At 41.9% G+C, this 23,009-nt stretch overlaps 2 protein-coding genes and 1 long non-coding RNA gene across 6 annotated transcripts in view; 2 read left to right on the plus strand and 1 right to left on the minus strand.

Annotated features, from left to right (window-relative positions):
- The window catches only part of LOC118091951 (TGF-beta receptor type-2), a 36,799-nt gene extending 30,914 nt beyond the window's left edge, over window positions 1–5,885 (plus strand). For both annotated transcript variants that reach the window (XM_035129579.2, XM_035129588.2), the window contains 3 exons: window positions 473–614; window positions 2,189–2,316; window positions 3,977–5,885. In XM_035129579.2, the coding sequence (XP_034985470.2) occupies window positions 473–614; window positions 2,189–2,316; window positions 3,977–4,219 (513 nt within the window). In that variant the 3' untranslated portion in view covers window positions 4,220–5,885. The remainder of the gene's footprint in view (window positions 1–472; window positions 615–2,188; window positions 2,317–3,976) is intronic.
- OSBPL11 (oxysterol binding protein like 11) overlaps window positions 5,498–23,009 on the minus strand; it is a 44,365-nt gene continuing 26,853 nt past the window's right edge. For all 3 annotated transcript variants that reach the window (XM_035129540.2, XM_035129549.2, XM_035129556.2), the window contains exons 6-13: window positions 21,437–21,638; window positions 20,131–20,276; window positions 15,354–15,494; window positions 14,143–14,632; window positions 10,823–11,009; window positions 9,059–9,241; window positions 8,422–8,575; window positions 5,498–7,295 (exon numbers count right to left, since the gene is read on the minus strand). In XM_035129540.2, coding sequence (XP_034985431.1) covers window positions 7,218–7,295; window positions 8,422–8,575; window positions 9,059–9,241; window positions 10,823–11,009; window positions 14,143–14,632; window positions 15,354–15,494; window positions 20,131–20,276; window positions 21,437–21,638 — 1,581 coding nt within the window. In that variant the 3' untranslated portion in view covers window positions 5,498–7,217. The remainder of the gene's footprint in view (window positions 7,296–8,421; window positions 8,576–9,058; window positions 9,242–10,822; window positions 11,010–14,142; window positions 14,633–15,353; window positions 15,495–20,130; window positions 20,277–21,436; window positions 21,639–23,009) is intronic.
- LOC132592657 (uncharacterized) lies at window positions 19,002–20,335 on the plus strand. The gene is made up of 2 exons (XR_009558189.1): window positions 19,002–19,343; window positions 20,007–20,335. It is a non-coding gene; the product is annotated as an uncharacterized LOC132592657 (long non-coding RNA).

Consider the following 23,009-nt stretch of genomic DNA (forward strand, 5'->3'; position numbering starts at 1 on the left):
TTTGGTTTGAATGAAACAAACAGAAAACCCAGGAAAACAGCTCTCAATTATTGTCACATCTAATTTGGGCCTTTGTTCCCATCCCACTAAGGCAGGCACCCCAAACTTCTGCCCTCCAGATGTTTTGGACTACAATTCCCATCTTCCCTGACCACTGGTCCTGTTAGCTAAGGGTCATGGGAGTTGTAGGCCAAAACATCTGGAGGGCTGCAGTTTGGGGGTGCCTGCACTAAGGGCTGGTAAGTTTAGAGAAGATTTTATGGTCACCATCAAACTCTTAAGTTTCAAGTGTACGTTAAAAACTTTCCTGGCTACCCTATACTTTGACAAAAATCTGGAGATAAAGGGGTGTAGCAACTCTGGAGCACAAAAGGTCCAGTCTGTATCACAAATCTTCCAATGTATTGCAGCCTCCTTTTAACCATGGCTTCACTCCTACACCCCTTCTAACATCTACTCAATTTATGGTCAGGTGGGCACTGCCAGATATATGGCTCCTGAAGTTTTGGAATCTCGAGTGAATCTCGAAGATCTGGAGTCCTTCAAACAAATGGATGTTTATTCTATGGCTCTGGTTTTATGGGAGCTTGCCTCCAGGTGTGATGCCATAGGAGGTAAGTCTATACCATTAGAGTCTGCTGTCTTCCAAGCTTTACAGGTCTACTGGGCAAAGCAAACATGGCTGTTCCAACAAGAAGTTGCCAGAGGAGGTGGGAGCAAACCTTAGTGCAGAGAAGCTAATCTATGGCCACCCCTCCCTAGATGTTGATGAACTAAAACTCCCAATATCTCTGACTGCCAGTCATGCACCGAGGCGGATGAAAGCTGTAGTTCAGCAAACATCTGGAGGGCCACAGGTTAGCCACTACTGCCTTAGCAGAAGAACACATTTCTCAGATGGAAGGAGGACATCTCTTGCAAAAATGGGTTTCAGGTAGCAAGGCTGGGAAAGACTCCTGGCCCCAGGACTCAAAAAGCCACACTGCCCATAGCAAAGGCAAATAATCCTAGGATAGATGGGCAAATGACCTGTCTCAGTAGTATGGGGGTTCATGTGGCTCCAGTGGAGATTGTATTGCCTCTCCACTAGGAAATGATTGTACCCTTTTATTATGTTAAAATAGGCGTCACTAAGAGCCTGCTAAAATGGAAGAAAATACTAAGATTGAAGGAAGCGTTTGGAGTGCGAATGGCCACTAAAGGAACCCACGTTTCATCAGCAGTAACAAAAATTCACTAACAGGGATTAATTTATTGCTTTAGCATTTCCCTCTACACAATCAGGCTTTGAACTGGTAGCAGCAATGCTAACCTGTCCCGCTAATTCAAAGCGATTTGGGCTTGTGCTGATTCTAATGTTCATGAGATGCAAGTCCAGATGCTAGCATGTGGAACAGTATACAAGGGCAGTATACCGGTATGTGTCAACAGGATGGTGGGGGTGGGGAGCTATACAGCACTGGTGCAATATGGATTCGGGTTCATTTATCTGTCATTCCATTATACACCACCTTTTCTCCAAGGACCTCAAGGTGGCATGCAAGGTTTCCGCCCTTTCCACTTTTATCCTCAAAACAAACCTCAGGTTAGGCTGAGAGGCAGTGACTGGCCCCCCAAGGTCACCCCGTGAGCTTCATGCCTGAGTGGGGATTAGACTCCTGGTCTCCCAGGTCCACCACCTGTTGTAGTGGTTAAACAAGCAACAAATACTTAGTGGCCTCTGCTGTGTCCTACAATGTAGTCCATTAAGGAAGTACCTGTTGTACATCCACACACACACCCCTTTGCAACTCCACATCTCAAACACAACCCAGTTTGGCTGTAGGTGCTACTACTTTTAACAGTTTACAGGTTTTAAAACAAACTGTGGGCATCAACCAGCCAATACCGTGCTGCCAATACTAAAGCAGGCTTCTTTTCCGAAACACAGAGTGGCATTTCGACAAATCTTTAAATGTGCTGCCTGAATTTAAAAGTGTCCCCTGTTCACAACCTGGCTGCCAAGCTATGTTATCAATGAACAGTTCTTCACCAGGTACAGCTGCAAGCCACCACTAGAGGTAGTTTTATTATCCATTTCCTGGTGAATGTTCTCTGTGGCTCCACAGCACTGCCCCAAGAAGTACAAAGTCAATGTGTATCTAAATTGCACGCACATCTAACTAACATCAACGCTGCTTCCTTGCAGAGGTGAAGAACTATGAGCTACCATTTGGATCAAAGGTCCGGGAGCAACCCTGCATGGAGGTTATGAGAGATGTTGTATTGCATGGTCGAGGGCGTCCAGAGATACCTGGCAATTGGCTGGTGCATCAGGTAAGTACAAAAAAAGCAAGGTAAAATTTATGGCTTTGCCATGAGACCACCTTCTTTTGCCTACTCCTCCTCTTGAACTGTTTCCATTCAAGTTTATAACTGAGAACTGGTGCCCAAGTTTGTTTTCTTCTTCCCTCTTCATCCATTTTGGTTTCTTTTCTTTTTAAATCGTAAGCCTGAGGGCAGGGGCAGTCTTATTCGTTATTGATCTCATGTAAGCTGCTCTGGAAGCCTTTTCCTCTGAAGAGCAGGCAAAAATGCGTTAAATAAATATTTCTGAGCAGCAGACCTAGAGGTGTGTGGCTACACAAACAACATTTGCAGAAAACTTGAAGCCCCCTCTCCCCCCCAAAAAACACTGTCCCCCTCCTCAGGTTTCTGAGGCAAAATGGAGACTTTGGGGAAAATTGAAATTAACATAATACTTACTTTCTTATCAAACCTAATATGTTTTAACATAAAATGCATCCTAACTTGGCATAGTACAATTTTATATTTGGCATATTTCTGAAATGCAGAGAGCTGCCCTCTGTATGTTTACTCATTACTAATACTGATTCTGTTCAGTGGCACTCTCAAAGTACCGTATATTCCGGCGTATAAGACGACTGGGCGTATAAGACGACCCACAACTTTTCCAGTTAAAATATTGAGTTTGGGATATACTCACCGTATTAATAAAACGACCCGGCGTATAAGACGACTCCCGACTTTTGAAAAGATTTTCCTGGGTTAAAAAGTAGTCTTATACGCAGGAATATACTGTACCTATGATTACAGTCTCAGAAGAATAAATGTTTTAAGTTTTGTACAAGCACCGTTGCAAATGCACCCAGTATCGAAGAGCACAAGCTGTCAACTGCTACCCTTTGCTGCCTTGTACATTTTCTTATCTTAGTTTTTTGCAATTTGAAGGGGAAAAAATAAAAGCTAAAAACAGAAATCAGTAATTTTGTATTAAACAAAGTGAAGTGTGCTCGGTGGACAAAAATGGCCTCGTATAGTCACAGACCTCTCATGAACAGTCCTCTTCTCCTCTTAAGGCATTGTCCTGAGAGCCGCACACACACACCCTTTCCATTATAACACTGCCCGAGACCCTTCCAGACAATTTTTAGTTGCCCCAGCAAAGACCGTCCGGCAGGACTTGCACATAAGCTAACTGGACAAATGAGGCAGGACAGAACCTTCTGCTTCCCCTGCCTGGTCAGCTCTATCGGGCTACTAAAGCAGATCATCTGCTTCATCTGTTTGACTGGCTTCCCATACTGGCTGCGGAGGAAGTGTCTTCACTAATCACCAATACGTGCCTGAAAGAAATCAAGATTTATTGTAGCTTTCCCAGTAAATCATCAATATAATTTATGTGGGCAATAGCATCAAGCAGAGTTTATTTTTTGGGGAGGTGAATGGAATACAGTGCCCCTTAGAGGGAAAAGGAAATCACGCACAAGCCCAAAAACCATGTTACTGAGCCAGTAACGCACATTGATTGCTCTCCTTTTTACTTCAAAAGTGGGCAATAATTGTAGTGAAGCAGAAGGAAGAGCACAGAGGAAGGTATCATAAATACAACACATGTCCTTATTTTGATGCCCTGTTCATTTCGTTCCCCCTAGATTTGAGATTGCTAACTTCCCAGCTTCCTTCTTAATTTCAGGGAATGCATTTCCTGTGTGACACCATCACAGAATGCTGGGACCATGATCCTGAAGCGAGACTCACGGCTCACTGCGTGGCAGAGCGGTTCAACTTGATGGTGCAGACGGATTGCGATGACATCCTCAACAACAACAACAGCAGCAGCAGCAGCAGCAGCCATGGCAGCAGCCTTGGTGATGAGGCAAGCAAAATGGGTTGCCCAATAGATGAGAATCAAGGGAATGGCAGGAATATCCAATGACTGGAGAAAGAAATAAAAGCTGGACAGAAGCACCAATGGGCATGCCACTCAGAAAAAATACATACCTCCCCCAAACCCCATTTAGTTCTCTGAATGAATAAAACGTATTTATAAGCCCTTTTAATTTACTAGGCAAAAAGGCAGAGTCACTGTATTATGTTCAGCACGCAATATAAATCATTTTATACTTATTTTAAATGTGTAACACAAAAAATTCTTTATTTTTAAAAAGATTCACAATAGGCTTTTTTTAAATAAAAAAACACACCATTCAATGTTCATTCTTTATGAGGGAGTAAGGCAGAATCTTGACCCTAGCCTGTTACTAGACCACACAAGAAATTGCTGGAACCATTAGGTATTAAGCAGAGAAGAACTCCATTCGCTTGCTTTTTTAAAAAATTAATAAATTTTTCTATTAACACAGTCTTCCAAAGTTTTGAAAAAATTGTCGCATCTTTCAAAGACTTTAAGAAACCCAATATTGATACCATGTTGACTCCTAAAGTTAAGGTTTGACACCTAACTCTGCAAACTTTCCTTCCTAATTTCCACTATTGTCATCTCAGCCAAAACCCACATTTTGTCTAACCAGCTTATTTGTCTAAGCAGCTTTAAGCTGTTCTTCCACTTTAATAGAACATCTATTGAATTAGAACTCCAAAGGACCACAGTGTGGGCTTCTGAGTAAGAGCTAGGGCTTTTAGCATGCCACCTGACAAGCCACTTGTGAAAGTCACTGCTCTCTTTGGACAAGGCAAGGTGTTGGCTACTGGATGAGGAAGATCTCTGCACAGGGAGGGGGCTCTCTGGATTCTGGACTAAGATTGCACCTGTAAGCATACTGGGAAACTTAAGTTCTATTGAAACCAACAGTACATACTTGAAATATATATATATATATATTTATGTATCACAGTGAAAGACACTGGCATTCTGTAGCAGCTATTGGCAGATTTCTTTTTTTTTTCTTCCTTTTTTGTTATTTTGAATGGGCTGCTTTCCACGAAAACTATACAAGTTCTTGGAAGCACATAGCTTGCCTATAATGCCAAAGCACCATCTCATCTTACTCGCAAAAGCTCTTTGAAGAGAAATCTGGATGCTACAGAAGTAGCAATTGTGTCATGTGTGGGACAGGAGAGAGAGAGCAGAGATATTCTTAAAAGCACACAAATTCTGAGCTGGAAAATCCTATTCCACAATTTGAAGCTGAATATGCTGTCAGCACTGAGCACCACATTGCTATGAACACAGACAAAAAAAAAACCCAAACAGTTCCATTTGGTAGCTTTATTTCCTTCCCTCCCCATTTCTCACACATGGAATTGTACACTAGTCGCATTAAGATTTCAGTGCATTTCACAGCAAAAAAAAAGTACAAGGGAATCTTAACACATGTGCATACCCCCCCCCAATTTTCCCCAAACACTTTTCAGACTTTGTGGAAAATGAGGGTGATTACTTAACCACCCTCGGGTGCATTCGGATAACCTTTTCCCTTAATATGGAAGAAAAAAACTAAACACACTTGACCAGCACACACAGAGTTTGAAGGTTTTCATGATGGCAGGGAGAGACCCCACTGTTGACACAAACCAGAAGATGACAGATAATGGTATATACACTGATTGGAAGACTACATCAGAAGAAACAGAGTAAGGCACCACTCTTAGAAAAATTAAGGTAGCTTGTAGTAACAAGAATGAAAGCCATAAATCAGTACTATTCTTAATTGCCAGCAATTCTTAGACTTCAATAAAATATCGGTATCATAAAAAACAATGGACGTTTTTACCTGAACATGGTTTTCCGGTATCAGATTGCAACTGGTTTTGTATGTAGTCCCATAGCAAAAACAAAAAAACAAGCCTTCTCAGGTGTTGTAGAAAAACCAAAGTGACGGTCTTTGTACTCAGCGGGCACACAAAGATGTTTGACTCGGAACTTACACAGAAGACAAATGAAATCACTTGCCTGGGCAACCTGTAACACTGACTCTGTCTCAGAGGTGATCCATGGTGAACGGTGAGTGGGGGCAAAGTATATATATATATATTTTAAAAAGGATACATCAGTCAGGTCTGAGCTTCAGTCTCTTAAGAGACAGAACATCTTCAGGGTATTTACAGCAGTTTGCTAAGGAAATGAAGCTGGCAGGAGGTTAAGGGAAATTCTAGAGCTAAAAATTGTTCTGAATTTTACACTTCTGCTCCCACCTTTCTCTCCACAACTCTTTCACATATAGGAAACACCCCACAGTTACAATTCCAATCTACTTTAGAATGTTGTGGGGTTTTTGTTGTTGTTGTTTTTAAAAAAGGTGTGGTTTACACGACTATCTCATTCTTCCAGAGCCATGCACACATTGCCTCCGAAGAATAATTTTAAAAAGAAGTGTCAAGTCCTGATCCAGACAGTTCAATAACACTGATTCCAAGGTCAACTTTTGAAGAGCTTCCTCTTCAAGGTTTTCAGCGAGAATAATAATTCAGAGCAGCAAAAGGTGTTTCTCTATACGGGCACTGAGTAGTTCAGAAACAAGTGGAAAATGGAGCACAGATTCAGCTATTACTCCAGAAGCAATTCAGCTATTACTCCAGAAGCAATTCCACTTGGGCAGAACAGCATAGCAGCTCTGAATGCTACTGTTTCTAGAAGATTTTATATATATATATATATATATGTATATAAAACATCTTAGGCAGCTTTTGCAGAAGTGTGTGCTTAGAAAGAATACAATACACAGTTCAGATAAAATCTTCAGTGCCATATAAAAATTTTTTGAAGTGGGGGGGAGAAGACATACCTGGCAAGGTTCTCTCTTGCTATCTTTTGATTTTCTGCAACTTTAAAGTGCCCTGGTAGTTTATTCCATTATGCTTACTTAATTTTGTGCAATTGTATAAAAATCCCAAAGGACTGTTAGTGAGACACAGCATTTTGGAAGTTGTAGGGATTAGAACAAAAGAGAAGAATAATTTTGAAGAAATGTCATCTAGTTTGTGTCTGCTGGTTGATTTTGGACAGCAGGCATTCTTTTCCAAAGAGGGTTATAATAAACCCAGCCATCTCCCTGCAATTCAAACAGAGAACAAGATTACTCAGTTGAAGAAAAAATTTCCATGTAAATTCAATGGTGAATGCTAATTGTCCTAGGAACTGAGTAGTACACTACTGCCCAGAGACTGACCATAGCCATAATATCTGAAACCACTATTTGATCCTTCTCACTATCCACAGTTTAAACAAGCCACAGTTGCTTGAGTTTGGATACCTTCAGGAAACCGACAAATTTCAAATCAGAAGCTGAATTTACAAGTACAAAACTGGAGAGTTGGAAGGGGACTACCGTACATATGCATGAGGCTATGACTCCCTTAGCAGAAAACCAGAGCTTTCTAATACATCTAGGAACACAGGTGACCATTGTTCTTACCCTGGCATCTGATTGGCTACTGTGAGAACAGGAAGGAGTAGATGGGCTCTTTTTATGTTCTCATAGGAAGCTGCCTTACACTATGTGAGACTATTGATCCATCTAGCTCAATATTGCCCACATTGTCTGGCAGTGGCTCTGCAAGGTTTCAGATAAGAACATTCCCAGTCCTACCTGGAGAAGCCAAGGATTGAATTTAGGCCCTTCTGCATGCAAGTCAGAGGCTCCAACACTGAACTACAGATGAACTGAGTCAGTGTATAGTCTGGCCCTTACAAGACAAGAAAGCCTAATTTTGGACTGCCTTTTCTAGGTTCTAGAGATTCTTCACCATAGCAGCTAATGTTAGGAGATCCCTAGTTCAAATCTCAGCCACAGACTCAGGGAGTGGCTTCAGACAAGTCACAATATCTTATGCTTGCAAGATAAGGATAATAATGCTAACCTACTAGACAGGATTGTTGCAAATATGACTTATTAATATGAAGCCAAAGCTACAGTTCAGTTCCAAAAAGAAGCATATACATTGATCATATAGAGAAACTGAAGTGAAGGCATTAATCTATAAAATAAAGTGGCAAGAAAAATGTCCCAGCAGAGGCCATTTGTATTCAACCATCTTCTGTTTATATGTGAACTTTTCAAAAGAATGCAAAGAACTAAGCAGAGGAATATTTTTTATATTTACAGAGGCAACCAGTAGCCCCTATGACATGCTGGAAGGTTGGCATTTTAAATATTCAACTTGTGTTGAGTTACTTACATCTTTGACGAAGTACTTAGTTTGCCACGGTTCTCCTGTCTCAGCCCGCAGTCGTTCTTCATTTCTCTGCCGTTCCTCAAGTGCTTTCTTATGCTCTGTTGCCTTATCAATGTCCCCGTCCCTCAGAGACTCTGTCACATGTTGCCACAGCTTCCTGAATTAAAGAAGGTCAGTGTGTGGTCAATACTTGCAGCACACTTGAGCAGAATTCACAGCTATAATTTTGGTTCCTCTCAGATTAAGAATAAGGTGAACCAAAAGGCAAGAAAGGACTGCCACCGCATCCTGGAAGTGCTTTCCTTCCAGAAAAAATTATGAGGAACTTGCAGCACAATATAGAATGTAGCTGTTACCCAACTGAAGAATAAAAATGCATGGCAGCAGTGGACAACCTCAGTGCAGCCACATTTAATGAAAGTGCCAAACCATTCTGTGAAGAGCCTCTAATTCTCTGGGGCATTTTTTGAGAGAGCCTCCTATGCCCATTTTGGTTTTCCTTAGGTTTTTCTAACACTTTTAAAAAAATAAAAATAAAAAAACCACTTTGACTCCCACAAATATGAATGAAAAAGAAATGCAGGCATCTAAGTGTACCCAATAAGTGTTAATTGTGAAAACATAAAAGAACTTCTCTTACCTGGACTCAAATGGCCCTTGTTTCTCAATGGGTCGGACTCGTTTTCTTGTGACAGACAGCTTCGTCAAGTCCATGCATTTTGTCTCTCCATTGTTGTAGGTGAATTCAAGGATGCTATTCCATTCACCTTGCACTCTACAGACAACAGTGTTGGTAGCATTCTGTTTCACCTCACCAGTAACCCTAAAAAAACCAGCATTCAAATAGTAAAATGTGACAATAGGTAGATTAGCCCACGCTCTGTATTCATGTAGGGATACAGCTCACATCGTGCTATTTATTTTTAGAAACAGAGGAATACATGCAAGTTCTAGTACAGCAGGATTTGAGTGCTCGCCATCTTATTTCCAAATGTGTTTTTAAAAGCTACATTTCTAATGTTTAACTGTGCAGCTAGTTCAAAACAGTTTCAAAAGAAAAAAAATAGTAAACTTAGAGGAGTCCACTAATTATTTTTGCGCTCATCTCTTGCATTTTATTTCTTTAAAAATCATTGTTTTCTATTGATGGCAGCTCAAGAATTTCATGCCATGGAGGGGAGAGAGAGAGAGAGAGACTTTTAAGTATGCAGCTTGCCAATTAATACTGAACAACAATGTTTTGGAACTTCACCAAATTTGCCAAATCTAGCGTACTAAAAAAATGAACATTTTGCTTACAATTCAATGCTAGATGAGTTTCTGGTGGTCTCCTCTAAGCTTTCTAAGATAGGAATACACTAGACTGGGTAAACGTTCCTCTGCATCAAGGGTGGCTACCCTGTAGCCCTCTGGATGTTGCTGGACTCCAACTCCCATCAGTCCCAACCAGCAGGGCCAATGGTCAGGCATAAGGGGAGCCGCAGTGCAGCAACATCTTGAAAGGCCACTGCTACCTTAACATGCTGATTACAGAGAAGCATTGCAGATTTTGGATTACAGAGAAATATACAGTTTTCCCAACATCCTGTTAAAAATACCAATAGCGACCAATACTAAATATGAAATAGTGTCTAGATACTATACTCTATTTTAGGTAAAACTCCCTGAAATCAAATGTTTCCCTAACATTATTTTAAACCTAAGCAAATGTGAATTGTACTATAGAAGCCAACTTCTGCCTCAGCAATTCAGCTGTGCACAATACAATTCCGCTCAATAAAAAGTATTTAATAGTAAAGTTCTCTTAAAAATCTATAGCAACATTATTTTCATTACAATATCAACTAGCAGCAGAGTCACTATGACAGCATTTTCTCTCTCTTGTACTTATGACTACAAAAAAGCTCATACAAACGCTAATCCAAAATCCCATTGGAAACTGAAACTACAGTCAAGTGCTTTGATGTATTTGGCCAGAGTTCAATCAATCTTTTGCAAATATTTAACTAGTTAAATAAATCAAGGTGGTTTTAGATGCTGAAAATCTAGTTGAGATTCCTGCATTGCAGGGGGTTGGACTAGATGACCCTGAGGATCCCTTCCAACTCTACAATTCTCTGAAGATCCTTTTCGAGTTACTGAGACTGTGACTTGAAAGGGACATTCCAACAAGCATCAAAAGTATTTCAGAAAAGGTTTACATGTCCTTCTCAAGTTTTCAGAACAAAGTGGTGAAGTGGCTTGCTTAGATCAGTAGCAGCAGCAGCAGCAGCATACATGGACTTCGTTTTACAACATCCAGCTCAAAAGAGGAAGATGAAAAGATGCCATTCCCATAAGAAAGTTACCTGCAATTCATTCTGCACTACATTACAAAAAACGCCTGCCAACCATAAATACTTACCGGTGAAGCTTGCCACCATAGAATGGTTTGGTATGGAAAGTAATACTTGCAGAGTATCCCGTTTTTGCACAATTAACACTGACTTTTCCTCCCAGTTCTACCCAAGGGACAGTCAGAATTGACCGAGCATATGCACAAGGCAGAGAAAACGTGTATTCCTCTCCATGTTCCAAGAGACTTAAAATACCTGCGAGACAAGAGAGATTCACATCAGCTCCACAATAACAGAAGCAAATAATTCATACTCCCCTTATTTATATTAGAGGAGGCAGAGAACCAGGACATTTTTTAATCATATATCACTTACTTAAGGTGACAACAGCCCTTTTCTTTTAACTCGCAAGGGAGTAACTTGCAGGAACAGTATAGGGTTGTATTCAAACAAGCTTATTTGTTTATAAAAGTATTTACATACTGCTATTTCATAGTTATCAAAGTGGCTTACAACAAAAGTACATAAAACCATGCAGCAAAAACCATATTAGAAAGATTAAAATCAGTTGCTGTTCCGTTAGTGCGGGCATCCCCAAACTGCGTCCCTCCAGATGTTTTGGCCTACAACTCCCATGATCCCTAGCTAAGAGGACCAGTGGTCAGGGATCATGGGAGTTGCAGGCCAAAACATCTAGAGGGCCGCAGTTTGGGGATGCCTGCGTTAGTGCAAGGACTTTTGCCTGTGCAATATAACTTCCTCTCCCTGACACCCACGCGCCTGCAAATATGCTCTGGAGGGTTGGGAGATCCTTTGGAATAGATGGAAGGACGTCCTATTGCATAGGTAGAAAGCCTTACTCTAACAGTACTATGTTGATTCAGGGTTGGTGGTCGTACAACAGCACACAGAGTGTAACAAGGACTGAGAGATTGGGGGGGGAGGCTCGTTTAATCTCACTGTAAACAAGTGGTAGTGACAATAAAGTATTTCTATTTCTATTCTGTTAGGAAATTATGATAATTAACTGTAAAGACAGAAAATATCCCCCCCCCCCCCGTTTTCCTATGAGAGATAAAATTCATTTGGTTCATCTCTGTTTGCATTTTCTACTTAAGAGGCCAACATAGTTTAGAACAGTAAAGCCTATGACCCTTCCCACCCCCCATCACAATTTCTCTACATTTCTAGGGCTTGCTGGTATCTATGTCTCACTGTGACTTGTCAATGACATATATTAACTGTCCCACCAAACAACCCTACATCACAAAAATGTCTCCACTGTATAATAAGTTGAGCAATGGAGTAAGATTAGTTTTCGGTGCAGAATGGATGGCATCACCTCTCACAAGGAACTAGAGCAAAGCAACAGTTTCAGAAAAAGGGGTCTGTGCGCCTGAAATTCTGTAGGAAATATCTGAAATTAACAGAAATGTGCACTGCAAAAGAAGCAAAGAAGAAACTGTTGATACTGAATGGAATGCATACCAGGGCCAGGACATAGGCATCATAAAAGAAGACACAAAAGACATCATCTGGAGACAAACTTTTTTGCCATTTTCATGTGCTACAAGGTTACCGAACTTTGTCCCAGCTGCTCCCAAAACAACTGAGGTCCCCTGTAAGTTCTGACAGGACTGGAGCCTTGTCTTCTTCTCTGACCAAGAGACCAAAGAGAGGTTGCCCTTGGAAGGAGCACCTAATCCTGTAGGCTGTTGCATCAGCACCTGGCTGGGACAGAGGGCATAAAAGCTCAGCAGCCCTTGGGTGGTAGGCTTGTCACCAAAAGGGTGACACTAAAGGGGTTCATTCCTCATAAGGTGTCCGTGCTTCCTGCACAGGGTGAGAACCTGACTGGAGAACGTTGCCAGATTCTCCCAGGGCAAGAGCCTGCAAGGTGAATATGAGGCAGGATTGGAGTGTGGCAGGGACTGGGTGGTTTGTACATGCCTTTAGTAAAGCTGTTCTTAACCAGCTAAATACCTTCTGGGATAACTGTTGGGTAGCAGTACATTTTTGTTGTTGGGCTGTTATTTATATCATAGGCTTGTGAAGAGCTGCCTTTATCTCAGTGAACATGGTTAGGGAGAGAAATGGCCATGGGAGGTAAGTTATCACAGAAGAGGGCTATTTAAACCTTGATTATTGCTCCCACCACTCCCATGGCTGGGTTCCTGGTGGTTCATCTGCTGTGGCCATCAGCCTGTCCATGGTGCGTATGAGACCTGGGTGGGCAAGCTGGGAGTTGATCTGACTCAGCTCTGCCCACCTGATTACAGCATCAGCACAAGCCACAGGGATAGGACAGCAATGGAGTGGGTGTGGTCCACAGTACTTCCATCTACATCACCAGAAAAAAACCATGTCTTGGAGCTGGTTGTTAGGGCCTGTTACCTGTTGTTGGGCCAAGAAGACAGTCAACAAGGCTCACTGCTGGTTTAACATCTACTCTGCTGCTCACCAGCTTATCTGACCAAGCTGATGGGCATGGTGATGGAGGAGCCCAGAACAATAATCCTGGATGATGTCAACATCCATGCAGAGGATGCCTCAGGTATTTCTTTTCAGAACTTCATGGCCTCCATGACAGCCATGGGGCTGTCCCAAGTTATCAATGAACCAACACACTGGCCAGGGCACACCCTCACTCTGGTCTTTGCTCCAGATGGAGTAAGGGGTTGTCTGGAAGTAAGGGGGGGGTACAGATCATCCTGTCCTCATTGTCAAACCACTTTCTGGTGAAGTATGGTCTAATGCAGGCATCCCCAAACTCGGCCCTCCAGATGTTTTGGAACTACAACTCCCATCATCCCTAGCTAACAGGTAGGGATGATGGGAATTGTAGTCCCAAAACATCTGGAGGGCCGAGTTTGGGGATGCCTGATCTAATGGCTTTGATCCAGCCCTGCAGGGGTGGGGGACTGAGTTGGATGGCCCATCCCCACCACTGGAGATTAATGAAATCCAAAGGATGCCTGAATGCCCTGGGCTTTCCACCCAGTGTGTAGAGCAAACAATCAATTTGAAACTTAGTTGCGCTGTTGAAGCACATTGAGCTCTTGACATGGCCATCCCTGAGCATCTCTGCCAACATGGAGCCCTTTCTTCACAGGTTAGATCAGTTTTTCCCAACCAGGGGCCATATGGCCCCCGGGGGCCACCAGGATATTCCAGGAAGGTACAGGTCAAAATCTCATAAATGGGGGGGGGGCACAGCACACAGCTGCCCCCCCAGCTACAACCATGGGGGGCCACAGTTGGAAAAAGGTTGGAAAACACTGGGTTAGCTGACAAGTAAAGCGCAAGTGGTGAAAGAGACACTGTGAAACTGACCAAACATGAGTGAGCCTATTGTGGCAAGTGGCTAATTGCAGCGTTCTCCACTTACCTTCGCCAACCATAGTCACTCCTATTGACATTCCTAGGAATTTACTTTTAGTCCAGACGTGAGCATTGACACACATATTCCTTTCTACACATTCAGCATAAAACCCTGAGACTGGAGGGTGATGGGACACTTGTTCTGCTACAAATCTGACTGTGTGGTAGTCCGACTCTGCTTGTTCCTGGGACTCTTCTGAGACAGTCCCTTGCTCAGAGAGGGAATGGGACGAAGAGTTACTACTCGTGTCAGATGGTACTCGGCTCCTCCACGAGCAGTGAAACGTTTCCCCGATGATAGGGTTGTATGGCTTTTTCGCTATCGCCCCTTTGCGACCTTCATGAAAGGAAGTGAGGTAATATTCAACAAAACGGATCATCCTCTCCTCAGGGCTGCTGCCGCTGGAAATCGCAATGAAGAGATCTGGGTGGGACATGAAGTCAGCATACATTTCCAGCAAAGAGCGTTTCTCTAATATAAAAGTGGGGAGTACCACCTGAAAAGAAAGAAAGGCATGAAGCACACCTAAAGCTTCGAATTGCAAGCAAGGCAGTGATGGGATAAGGGTATAATGCTTTTCTAAGCAAAGAGCGCAACCATAACTAGCGCAAACTAGAGGAAGACATGTTACTTTGCGTATTCTGAAAACGCTATGAAATACTTCCTCCCTCTCCTTTACTTTAGGTGTTCCAACACAGTGGAGGGTGGCTGTCTGAAGCTCAGGCATCACTTATACTTATCGGGGCTCCCTGAGTGTTCTAGAACCCTGATTTTCCATGGCTCTGAAATGTACACCAAGCCTCCACAAGTGCAGGAAGCTTCCCATTTCAGTCCATGGTGGTCAATAGGAATGACAACCTGGGGTGAGTTTGAGATGGAACTAACACACACACACACACACAGAGAGAGAGAGAGAGAGAGAGAGAGAGAGAGAGAGAGAGAGAGAGAGAGAGAGAGAGAGAGAGAGAGACTGAGCAGATTCCTTATTACACAAAGAATTCCTACATAAACAATTCTGAGAGCACAGTTCAACTAGTTGATATAAACTCAACTGGTAGGAATGTCTTCAGCGAGGGCTTTTTTGTGGGAAGGGGAGCAAAGGCTTAATTCCAAGTTAATTAAGTTGTCTGTGCAAATCCAGATGTGGCCGGGCCAGCCTTCAGTTACAGAAGCACTTCCCTCTCAATTTCAAAAAGATTAATGTTTCAGTCACTTACTCTTGTTAAGTCCATGCCAAGTTTGAGTTGAGACAGGAGGTGCAAGATAACGCTACGCTGTTCTTCCACGGCTCCAAGGTCATCCTCTTTAAGTTCACATGTGTCCTCTATCTCCTCATCTGGGTTTATTTCCTCTGGTTCCTAGTGTAAATTCCAAAAAACAAATGACACTTCAAATAATTTACCAGCCCTAAATATCTGGGCTTTATAACTTAATCCCTCTTCCTCCCAAGCACGATGGTTCAGTCATCCTCCCAAACCTCACAGATAATCACTCATGTCTCAAGCAACATCATTTGTAGGAGTGATGCCAAACAAACCACTTAACAACAGTTAAGGCTGCAAGCTTCAATTAACAGTGTGATCCTGAGAATGACGAATCAGAAGAAAGACTTAGTCCCAATTAAACATCCTAACTAATTTCTTAGACTGAAGAGAATATCACTGTTCATCCTCCACAGACACACTAGCTCTCTTCTCCCTATGGAAGTTTTATTTTTTTTAAAAACACAAATTTTATTTTTAGTTTCTCTACAAAACTAGCCCATATGTATGATTTCACTTCTAGGAATAAGAGACACAAGCTAGTAAAGCTGACAGCACTCAGTTTAAACCAGTGTCACTGTATCTCTTTGGACTTCTGCAATATGGGTGGGATTTCAATATGCTCCATTTTTGTGTCTCTAGGGTGCTATCAAAATAGGAATTATTATACAATCTGGATTTCTACATTGATTAAAAAAACTAAAGATGGTTTAGCAATGAATGGTAGCCTTTGCTTATGAGTTCTTATGCTGTCCAGGAGCATTATTTAATGATCTCAAACACCCACCTCAAACACACTTAGGGTTTTGGTAATATGCATCATTTACTTGATCTGTTAATTAAAAGTTGGGTGTTTCACCAACTGCATTTTAACTTCAGCTGATAGACCTGCTTAACAGATAGGTAGGTATAATCATATTTTGTCTTTGATGGAACAAAATTTTATACAGTGGTACCTCTACTTACGAATTTAATGCGTTACAAACGCACATTTGTAAGTAGAAAAAATTTATAAGTCGAATCATAGGAATGCATTGGGAGAAAAAAACCGTAAGTAGAAAAAATCCTATCTAAAAATTCGTAAGTAGAAAAAATCCTATCTAAACCGCATCCAAGATGGCGGACGGAGCTCCATTCGTAAGTAGAAACATTCGTAAGTAGAGTTATTCGTAAGTCGAGGTACCACTGTATTTCTAGTACTTGCTGTCAATTTCCTGAAAACAATGGGACAAAATCACTGAGTGGGAAATTTAAAAACCCACTTTAATAACAATTAAATGTAAAACAAAAATAAGAGTCGTTGCATATGTTATGCTTAATGCTAATGATGCTCAGTTTCTCCCATGTAGAATGATGACTTCAAGTATTACAGATGGAAAAAAGTGGGAACACTAAAAGTTCTCTGACAGACTTGCCCTGAATATAAAATGTGCCAACACACAAAAAAGAAATAAATGAAGTATGGCCTGCATGTATCCATGTATCACAGGATATGAAGTTTACTCTCCCAGAAGGAACTCCTGCTTGTCCGAAGTGGAATAGCCAACTACAAAACGGCTATAGACCAAGCATAGCAGAAGTATTTAGTAAGATGACCTGGCTTGCCAGACTCAAAGGTCTATTAGCTCCAATGGCAGGGAGGGAATGATATATTCAGTATCATGTCTCACCTTGGAAGAGGCAGACTGAAGACACAGGCAGATAAGGCACACCAAGTATTTGTTTTTAATTAATTTTAATACTGTATTCTAAATTGCTGTATCCCACTCTGGAACCTTGTGGTGAAAGGCAGGTAACATTCTAAATAAACAACAAGGAGTCTTAACCAATTGACCACTATGGTAGCTATCAAAATGAGCAAAGCCTCTTCAAACATACGGACCCAGGAGTTACCCTCCATATTCCACAAAATGTCAGTGATATTAATAAAGACTGCTTATAGAATAGAATAACTGCGAATGCTTATTGTTCCCATGTCCCATTTGAAGTGCCCTTCAAAGCTATACTGAGTAGACACCTTCCTTTAATAGTTCCTCGGAAAGGTGCAAAAACATTTTCCCCCCCCTCTTCCCTGCTTAGGCTGGGGCAACGATTCTCCAACAGTAGTAGGTCTGGGAATGCCAGTGGGTCCTAGTGCACTTTCAAGTGGGCCTCACTGACACAGCCCGCACCGTGTCTCCTCACTTGCCCGCCCTGCCCCTGCCATTTTGGTTGGACAGATGCCAGTACCAGCAATTCCTTGCTGAGAAAGATGGGTGGGAGTCAGAGGTGGGGTGGGGGAGGAAAGGGAGTTTTCCCTTCTCTGAGAGGAAAGGGCAAGAGGAATAGAAGGAAATGAGAGATGCAAAAGGCTAATACTTAAAAATAAGTAGCAACTGGAAACGGAAAGAAAGGAAATGTGAGGAAAGCTGTTGCAGAAGAAAGAAGTGAACATAAAAGGGTAAGGGAGGAGGAAAGGAAAAACTGGCGGTTCAGCTTAGGTAGATAAGGCACAAGTGTTAAACAAGAAGAAATAACAGGTGAATAAAGACTTTGAAATGGGGGCAGGGCAGGGGGAGAGTATAATATAAAAAGACTTCTCTATCTAGAGCCCCTGAATCAGCAAATTCTACCTAAAACAGGCAGGCTGAGTCATATCACCTCAGGGCCAGTATCTGTACTGCGGAACTTCTTGCCACAAGGGAAATCGCTCTGCCAGAGAATTTAGAGATTTCCAAAGCGTAATTAGATATCAATAAAGAACGATGTCAGTAACTGCCAGCTGATTATGCCTGTCTCCGTCTCTACCTGCCACCATTTTGTAATTGTTTCTGCCCCTGCCCTGAGACCCAACAGTTTTGTAAGTGGTAGCCTTCAGTCCTCTCAAGTGGGCACTGGGGGTAGAAAGTTTGAGAACCGCTGTGATACCTGAATTAATTTCCCCACAACTCAGACCAATTAGTCCACTGGTTTGTTTAGCACTCCCTCCTGTAAGCGGGTGCCTTGGCCTTATTTGGGCAGCAAGTACTATTTCTCATCCACCTGTTCACTCATGTCACACCATATTCTGCCCTGTGCCATCCATGGCAAGCAAATGACTATCAAATTGCTCTTCTCTCTAGCAGACCTACTACTCTTTAGTGTCTACAGATAAACTGCTAACCTAGGCATTTTAGCCAGAACTAGCAGCCACCACAGCTCTGCATACACACCTCTCTTATTTGGCTTCTCACCTTAAATGTTGCTTGCTCTTTTTTCTGGGATGGAGCTGTGGTGGATATTGATCCCAGTGCGGGCAGAAAAGTAGCTGAGAGAACAGCCACATTCACACTACTACCGCTATTGTGGAAACTCAAAAGCTTTGCAACAGGGCTTGCTCATTCCAGCAACTGGGAGAGAATACTAAGGAACAGGGGATACAGGAGCAGAATGGAGGTTGGGGGGCAGCAAGAACAGCATAGGAAGTGGGCTATGAAACTGACTCTTGGCCTTTGGCTGATGAGGGAGATGTGATTTCATTTTAAATCATCTAGTTGCATCTTACTAAATGAGTTTATTTATTTGCTTGCATTTGTATTTACTTGTATTCCTCTCCCAGCCTTGAAGTTCCCTGCTCATGGCAAACTGCACTCCGAATTCTATTCAGTTACATACACTCATCATTTAGGAATGCTTGGGTGTGTGGAGATTTCTGCCTCGGTGAAGAATGGGTTGGGCACCAGGTCTTTTCAGGTACAATTCAGTAACTCTTCTAGGTAACACCGTCAAGTGCTGCAAGCAACAGGGTGTGCAGTGGGAATTTGCCATCTCCTAGAGCAAAGTATGGTGGTAACCAGGGAGAAGTAAAGAAAAGCTGTAAACAGCAGTCATCAGAACAGAAGCAGCAGCCATGACGGGGCAGGCAGGGAAAGGGAGCCTATTTTCTTGCATTGTCTCTCCAGGGTGCAAACAGCTGCTGAACTGTCAGTAAGTATATTGGCATCACATTCTTCCAGCAAGGGTATTCCACTTCTGTAAATCAGTTTCTTGTTTGGAAGCAACCATGAAATGCCTAGCTTTAGCTTCCAACTCATTAAAAAAACTTAAACACACACACTTTTTAAGCAAAGTTTAAATCAAACGGGCAATCACTAAATTTCTTCATTTTTAACTTTCATTCATGCCAAGGGTCATGGCTTGCTTTCTGAAATATGGTCATATTACAATTTTTTTCATAGCTTTCACTATACCCTTTCAATTTAAGATATTTTAAGATCAGGATATGTAGTTTTACAATGAGATCTTACATCTTGTTGCCCCATTACTATTCTAATCTGCTGTTAATTTTTAAGAATGGTATCTATAGATTAAGTGACAAAAAATTATATTAAAAATACCCAATTTCATTCTCACTTTATCTTGACTGATTTGGGCACTTATACCTGGAAAGGTTTTCACTGTTTAATCTGCTTGTGGCTTTGTAACTATATTTAACTGCATAGGATTCATTATAATTTACTTAATTATTCCTTTCATCAATGCTTGCTTTTCCATATTTCCTCCTGTTAATGACAAAAGGAAAAAAGCTACAAGTTAAGAAGCGATACCTGTACTGATAACTGTGTTACTTTTTTCTGTTTCCACTCACAGAAACTCTGATTTTTCTCAATGATGCCTACTCAAATAGTTGCATATTAAAATCCCGAGCAGTCCCTGTTTCTTAAGTAAAGAGGGAAAAACAAAGCACACAACAGGGGCTTTCATGTTACCTTACCCTGGTTAGCTGACTGGAACCTGAAATGGACTGCTCCTCTCTGATCGATGATGGCTTGTTTTCATCTGCTGAAAAATTCTGATCTGCTCCATTTTTGAAGTGGTTTGGCAAGGAGATCTTTGGTTCCAACCAACTGATAGTTGTCCCTGAAGCAAACGAGAGTTTACGCTGAAACTTGCTCATATTCTAGAAGGGTATTTTGTTTTGTTTTCCAAAAAGGCAACTCTCATTAAGCAGCTTTGCTCCCCCCTCCCCCCCAAATGACTAAAAAGCAACTGAACTTCCTCAAGCAGCTACAAAAAAACAAAGATGGGTGCAGGAGAACACCACCTCCTCGGGTCATTAGAATGATGCCTGTGATTGGGCCATGATGAAACACACAACTTGCTCTGGCGGAGGAGGAGATGGGGTTACGAAAGGTGTAATCAGACACCATTTAAAGAACCCAATAAGACTGGGTTGTTACGTAATCCCTTTGGACAGGTTGCAGCATCGACATTCTAGCAAAACCATTAGGGGAAACAATTGCAAACTGCAATTTATTTCTAGGAAGTAAAGCTAAAGAACACATGTTTTGCCAGCAGTCTTGTTGGGGCAATGATGGGGGGGGGAATACTTGGTTTTGCACAGCTGAATAAATCTCTGTTGAATAAATAATAGCTGCTTGAAAATAAAAGCTGCATCATTTGGAAAACTGTCACCCATTCGTTTAATGATTCTGGTGTCTCCAATTACCCCCCAGCTAGTCTATCGGAATGGATACAATTCCTCATCAATAATAAAAATGTTCCATTCTGTTCTCAAAGGCTAGTGTGTGTAGACTCTAATAATGCCCTATTAAAAGAAACACATACACAAGCTTGAATAAAAGAACAGTCAAGCTGGGACATAAACATTACTGGTAACTTGGCATCTTCTGCCGATCACAGTGCTGGATTCTGAGCTGAGCTGTTACACCATACAAGGACCCTGGGGAAGTTCAGCAGCACCAGCTATCTAGGTTGACTGAGCATTCCCCTTTGGGAATGATCTGAAGGCACACAAGGCCACCACCATTTGGAAACTAAGCAGGTCTGGTTGGTGCCTGGATGCTGAACACTTAGGAACGCCATGACACCATTGTGAATTCCATGAAAGGAGTGATGTAAACTCATGATAGGCAAATGCTAAAGTTGCAAGCAGCAAAGTGGGAGCGTAAGAACTCCAAAGTACTGAAGGCATTTAAATGTGTTTCCTATGTTGCATAGAAGAGAAAGATCGAATCAAGGCTTCATTAAAAGAAGAAGACAGAGCATATATAACTCACCAGTAGGTAAGGACCCTTTTTGTTGCGACGCATGCTGGAGCTGAAGAATGTGGAAACAATCATTTAAGCAATTCATTGTGGCCATAGACGTTGCCTTGAGCATCAGCAGGTCTTGGTCCAAGGAAGAAAGATGGCCAGAGGAAGGAAGACATTCTATGTTCCTTATCAAGTCTCTCTGCTGTCCCTCAGCTTGCGACATCATCTAGCAGGCAAGCAATGCACAAAAGGCTGAGGTTTGGGTCATCTGAAACATCAGCCGAACTCTCATTTACCTAAAACTCCTTGTTATTCAAATTCACTTGCCAAGGTAACATTATGAAAAGAGCACTCGGGCTTCATCCAGTCCCCTGAACTCTTCAAACATCCAAACGGTATAGATCTCAGCAAAAACATCTGGGGTGGGTGTGTCTGCCTCCATTGCCTCCCAGGTCTCTGCCTAATTATAGGGCCTGCCTTTAGTTGCAGAAATGGCTTGAGACCTCAGATGGTTCTTTAGTCAAATTATATTGGGAAATAACTCTATCTAAACTCACCTAGCCAGTTTTTTTTGCTAACCTACTCATTCAAACCAGCAAGAACATATTTATATTCAGACTAAATAAGCAATCACACACACACACAAAATCTATTTTTAAAAGCACCATATGATGGTGCCAATCCATTCCTTTAGAATAATAATAATTATAAATGATCACATTCCACTCCTTTGCTGACACCTATGGCAGGAACTTGTTAGTTATTTAATTTATTAGTATTGCATTTTTATTGCCAGGGAGAGGTGATTGTGGGCCTTTTTGCCTTGCATTCCAAAATAACACAATTAGCCTTGGTTGGGCCAGTGGTTTGGGGTGGGGGAAGGTGGAGAAGACAACCATTTACTGTGAAATGTCTTGGGCTGAACCTGCATGGAAGAAACATTTGTGCTAATAATCTACTACACAAAAGTAACAGCCCTATATTAAAAAGAAGCACTATTCTTTTCTCTACTCAAAACAAGTTTTATATTTTGGGGATGCTGCAGATGGGATGGAAACCAGGCAAGATATCACATATCTCCAGAGTCCTGCACCTTCCCTCTTGTCTTGTCTTAAACCCCCCTCCCCATGAAATACTTCAGCATTGGTTTGAACCACAGTCAAAGGTTAACCACAATTCTTCACCATCATCTTAAAGCCTCAAACCTGTCTTGTTCTCTGTACTTAATGCTCTTTTTAGACAGATGAAAGCTAGAAATGTGGTATGATTAACACTGCCAGAGCAAAGCCAAGCACCAACCTGGAAGTTAAGACACAGTAGGAGAAACAGCCCTGCTTTGGATTTATTGAGACTTTAGAAATCCACCTTTTGAATCAAACTTTCATCATAGTTGGTGCTCAGTAGGAATGAGGAGTTACCATATCCTCACCCCTCAAAACCGAACAGTAAAAGGATGTCAATGGATCCTAAACTCCAGTGTTTTCTACTTTGTTTTGAGCAGATGATGAGCAGGCAGCACAGGACGTCTTGCCCATGATCACTTGACAGAGGACTGAGAGCACAACTGGGTCACTCTACTTTTTGGCTATGTGATCTA

Source organism: Zootoca vivipara, chromosome 1 (assembly GCF_963506605.1).
Source record: "Zootoca vivipara chromosome 1, rZooViv1.1, whole genome shotgun sequence".
In the NCBI taxonomy this organism is placed as follows: Eukaryota; Metazoa; Chordata; class Lepidosauria; order Squamata; family Lacertidae; genus Zootoca; species Zootoca vivipara.